Source organism: Oncorhynchus keta, chromosome 37, assembly GCF_023373465.1.
Source record: "Oncorhynchus keta strain PuntledgeMale-10-30-2019 chromosome 37, Oket_V2, whole genome shotgun sequence".
NCBI classification, from domain to species: Eukaryota; Metazoa; Chordata; class Actinopteri; order Salmoniformes; family Salmonidae; genus Oncorhynchus; species Oncorhynchus keta.
The window spans coordinates 28,163,744-28,168,743 of NC_068457.1; the positions used below are offsets into that span (position 1 = coordinate 28,163,744).

The 5,000-nt window shown below is 46.6% G+C and overlaps 1 protein-coding gene across 5 annotated transcripts in view; it reads left to right on the forward strand.

The window, feature by feature from the left end:
• The window catches only part of cdkl5 (cyclin-dependent kinase-like 5), a 108,535-nt gene that overhangs the window by 78,179 nt on the left and 25,356 nt on the right, over positions 1-5,000 (forward strand). For all 5 annotated transcript variants that reach the window (XM_052500086.1, XM_052500091.1, XM_052500090.1 and 2 more), the window contains exons 4-6: positions 2,614-2,796; positions 3,093-3,213; positions 3,384-3,443. In XM_052500086.1, the coding sequence (XP_052356046.1) occupies positions 2,614-2,796; positions 3,093-3,213; positions 3,384-3,443 (364 nt within the window). The remainder of the gene's footprint in view (positions 1-2,613; positions 2,797-3,092; positions 3,214-3,383; positions 3,444-5,000) is intronic.

Consider the following 5,000-nt stretch of genomic DNA (forward strand, 5'->3'; position numbering starts at 1 on the left):
TGGGGAGGACAGGCTCGTGGTAATGACTGGGGAGGACAGGCTCGTGGTAATGACTGGGGAGGACAGGCTCGTGGTAATGACTGGGGAGGACAGGCTCGTGGTAATGACTGGTGTTGAATCAGTGGAATGGTATCAAATACATCAAACACACAGAGGGGACGGCTGTCATTTTACAACCTCATAACCAACTGGGCTATTTTGTTCGTTTTTTCACATTGTTTGTTACTCATTTTGTACATAATGTTGCTGCTACCGTTTAAAAAAAAACTTTAGTTTATTTTGTAAATATTTGATCAACTCTATTTCTTGAACTGCGTTGTTAGTTAAGGGCTTGTAAGTCAGCGGTTCACTGTCAGGTCTACTACACCTGTTGGTTAAGGGCTTGTAAGTCAGCGGTTCACTGTCAGGTCTACTACACCTGGTGAGTTAAGGGCTTGTAAATCAGTGGTTCACTGTCAGGTCTACTACACCTGTTGGTTAAGGGCTTGGAAATCAGTGGTTCACTGTCAGGTCTACTACACCTGGGGTTAAGGGCTTGTAAATCAGTGGTTCACTGTCAGGTCTACTACACCTGTTAGTTAAGGGCTTGTAAGACAGCGGTTCACTGTCAGGTCTACTGACCTGTTGGTTAAGGGGCTTGTAAGCGGTTCACTGTCAGGTCTACTACACCTGTTGGTTAAGGGCTTGTAAGTCAGCGGTTCACTGTCAGGTCTACTACACCTGACTGGGGGCTTGTAAGTAAGCGGTTCACTGTCAGGTCTACTACACCTGTTGGTTAAGGGCTTGTAAATCAGCGGTTCACTGTCAGGTCTACTACACCTGTTGGTTAAGGGCTTGTAAGTCAGGGTTCACTGTCAGGTCTAACTACACCTGTTAGTTAAGGGCTTGTAAATCAGTGGTTCACTGTCAGGTCTACTCCTGTTGGTTAAGGGCTTGTAAATCAGCGGTTCACTGTCAGGTCTACTACACCTGTTGGTTAAGGGCTTGTAAGTCAGTGGTTCACTGTCAGGTCTCCTCCTGTTGGTTAAGGGCTTGTAAGTCAGTGGTTCACTGTCAGGTCTCCTCCTGTTGGTTAAGGGCTTGTAAGTCAGTGGTTCACTGTCAGGTCTCCTCCTGTTGGTTAAGGGCTTGTAAGTCAGTGGTTCACTGTCAGGTCTCCTCCTGTTGGTTAAGGGCTTGTAAGTCAGCGGTTCACTGTCAGGTCTCCTCCTGTTGGTTAAGGGCTTGTGAGTCAGCGGTTCACTGTCAGGTCTACTACACCTGTTAGTTAAGGGCTTGTAAGTCAGCGGTTCACTGTCAGGTCTACTACACCTGTTGGTTAAGGGCTTGTAAGTCAGCGGTTCACTGTCAGGTCTACTACACCTGTTAGTTAAGGGCTTGTAAATCAGCGGTTCACTGTCAGGTCTCCACCTGTTAGTTAAGGGCTTGTAAGTCAGCGGTTCACTGTCAGGTCTACTACACCTGTTGGTTAAGGGCTTGTAAGTCAGCGGTTCACTGTCAGGTCTACTACACCTGTTGGTTAAGGGCTTGTAAAGTCAGCGGTTCACTGTCAGGTCTACTACACCTGTTAGTTAAGGGCTTGTAAATCAGCGGTTCACTGTCAGGTCTACTACACCTGTTAGTTAAGGGCTTGTAAATCAGCGGTTCACTGTCAGGTCTACTACACCTGTTGGTTAAGGGCTTGTAAATCAGTGGTTCACTGTCAGGTCTACTACACCTGTTAGTTAAGGGCTTGTAAATCAGCGTTTCACTGTCAGGTCTACTACACCTGTTGGTTAAGGGCTTGTAAGTCAGCGGTTCACTGTCAGGTCTACTACACCTGTTGGTTAAGGGCTTGTAAATCAGCGGTTCACTGTCAGGTCTCCTCCTGTTGGTTAAGGGCTTGTAAATCAGCGGTTCACTGTCAGGTCTACTACACCTGTTGGTTAAGGGCTTGTAAGTCAGCGGTTCACTGTCAGGTCTACTACACCTGTTGGTTAAGGGCTTGTAAATCAGCGGTTCACTGTCAGGTCTACTACACCTGTTGGTTAAGGGCTTGTAAGTCAGCGGTTCACTGTCAGGTCTCCTCCTGTTGGTTAAGGGCTTGTAAGTCAGTGGTTCACTGTCAGGTCTACTACACCTGTTAGTTAAGGGCTTGTAAGTCAGCGGTTCACTGTCAGGTCTACTACACCTGTTGGTTAAGGGCTTGTAAGTCAGCGGTTCACTGTCAGGTCTCCTCCTGTTGGTTAAGGGCTTGTAAGTCAGTGGTTCACTGTCAGGTCTCCACCTGTTAGTTAAGGGCTTGTAAGTCAGCGGTTCACTGTCAGGTCTACTACACCTGTTGGTTAAGGGCTTGTAAATCAGCGGTTCACTGTCAGGTCTACTACACCTGTTGGTTAAGGGCTTGTAAATCAGCGGTTCACTGTCAGGTCTCCTCCTGTTGGTTAAGGGCTTGTAAGTCAGCGGTTCACTGTCAGGTCTCCTGTTGTATTCACCGCATGTGACAAATAACATGGATGTGTTTTATACCGTTCCATTCGCTTCGTTCCAGCCATTATTATGAGCCGTCCTCCCCTCAGCAGCCTCCAATGACAGGATGCCTCAGCGTGACACTCTTGACATGCTGTGTTCCAGGAGACCAATGAGCTGGTGGCCATAAAGAAGTTTAAAGACAGCGAGGAGAATGAGGAGGTTAAAGAGACCACGCTGAGGGAGCTGAAGATGCTGCGGACGCTGAAACAGGAGAACATCGTGGAACTCAAAGAGGCTTTCAGGAGGAGAGGGAAACTCTACCTGGTCTTTGAATATGTGGAGAGGGTCAGTGAATACCTAGAGGATGAACCTTTCTCATGAGAACGTTTAATAGACCAGAATAGTCTAGAAATGTCCACTACTTTCTAGGGATTGCTGGGATCCGCTGATGGTTGGATGATAAATCATCATGTAATATACTTAGCTACTGTTTACGTCAGCAGGTTCACTTTTAGAATATTGCCATAGTATCTAACTTGTTTTTCAAAGGGGTTGGATGTGTGGCACATGTTATACAAAGCATTATGGGTAGTGTAGTTGTAGCTGTGATTGACAGTAGTACTGTGGATTCTGTGTTCCAGAACATGCTGGAGTTGCTGGAGGAACTGCCTAACGGAGCTCCACCTGACAAAGCCAGGAACTACATCTACCAGCTGATCAAAGCCATCCACTGGTGCCATAAGAATGAGATCGTACACAGAGGTGAGGAACTCTTACCTTTTACTAAAACGAGGTCACCTTTTCCTTTCGTTATGCTACGATGACGTGTTGAGTCAGAGGCAGGGCCTCCCAGCAGAGATGGTTTGGTCTGACTTTTGGTTTTACCAGACTGCTGCCGCGTGTGAAAACTGGTCTCCTCTGTTTCTCCTCAGACATCAAGCCTGAAAACCTCCTCATCAGCTCTGAGGATGTTCTCAAACTCTGTGATTTTGGTAAGTAGAAATATGTCACTTCTAACAGAGTCATTAACTCAGTACATTAGATGTATGACGATCTCAGTCTCCCTGGTAAGCAATGGTCAGTATCTGTCCATTACTTCCTCTGTCTGTTTCTGGCCTGGTTTCCTGTAGGCTTTGAGTCAGTATCTGTTCATGACTTCCTCTGTCTCTCTCTGGTCTGGTTTCCTGTAGGCTTTGAGTCAGTATCTGTCCATGACTTCCTCTGTCTCTCTCTGGTCTGGTTTCCTGTAGGCTTTGAGTCAGTATCTGTCCATGACTTCCTCTGTCTCTCTCTGGTCTGGTTTCCTGTAGGCTTTGAGTCAGTATCTGTTCATGACTTCCTCTGTCTCTCTCTGGTCTGGTTTCCTGTAGGCTTTGAGTCAGTATCTGTCCATGACTTCCTCTGTCTCTCTCTGGTTTCCTGTAGGCTTTGAGTCAGTATCTGTTCATGACTTCCTCTGTCTCTCTCTGGTTTCCTGTAGGCTTTGAGTCAGTATCTGTTCATGACTTCCTCTGTCTCTCTCTGGTTTCCTGTAGGCTTTGAGTCAGTATCTGTTCATGACTTCCTCTGTCTCTCTCTGGTTTCCTGTAGGCTTTGAGTCAGTATCTGTTCATGACTTCCTCTGTCTCTCTCTGGTTTCCTGTAGGCTTTGAGTCAGTATCTGTTCATGACTTCCTCTGTCTCTCTCTGGTTTCCTGTAGGCTTTGAGTCAGTATCTGTTCATGACTTCCTCTGTCTCTCTCTGGTTTCCTGTAGGCTTTGAGTCGGTATCTGTTCATGACTTCCTCTGTCTCTCTCTGGTTTCCTGTAGGCTTTGAGTCAGTATCTGTTCATGACTTCCTCTGTCTCTCTCTGGTTTCCTATAGGCTTTGAGTCAGTATCTGTTCATGACTTCCTCTGTCTCTCTCTGGTTTCCTGTAGGCTTTGAGTCGGTATCTGTTCATGACTTCCTCTGTCTCTCTCTGGTTTCCTGTAGGCTTTGAGTCAGTATCTGTTCATGACTTCCTCTGTCTCTCTCTGGTTTCCTGTAGGCTTTGAGTCAGTATCTGTTCATGACTTCCTCTGTCTCTCTGGTCTGGTTTCCTGTAGGCTTTGAGTCAGTATCTGTTCATGACTTCCTCTGTCTCTCTCTGGTTTCCTGTAGGCTTTGAGTCAGTATCTGTTCATGACTTCCTCTGTCTCTCTCTGGTTTCCTGTAGGCTTTGAGTCAGTATCTGTTCATGACTTCCTCTGTCTCTCTCTGGTTTCCTGTAGGCTTTGAGTCAGTATCTGTTCATGACTTCCTCTGTCTCTCTCTGGTTTCCTGTAGGCTTTGAGTCAGTATCTGTTCATGACTTCCTCTGTCTCTCTCTGGTTTCCTGTAGGCTTTGAGTCAGTATCTGTACATGACTTCCTCTGTCTCTCTCTGGTTTCCTGTAGGCTTTGAGTCAGTATCTGTTCATGACTTCTCTGTCTGTTTCTGGCCTGGTTTCCTGTAGGCTTTGAGTCAGTATCTGTTCATGACTTCCTCTGTCTCTCTCTGGTTTCCTGTAGGCTTTGAGTCAGTATCT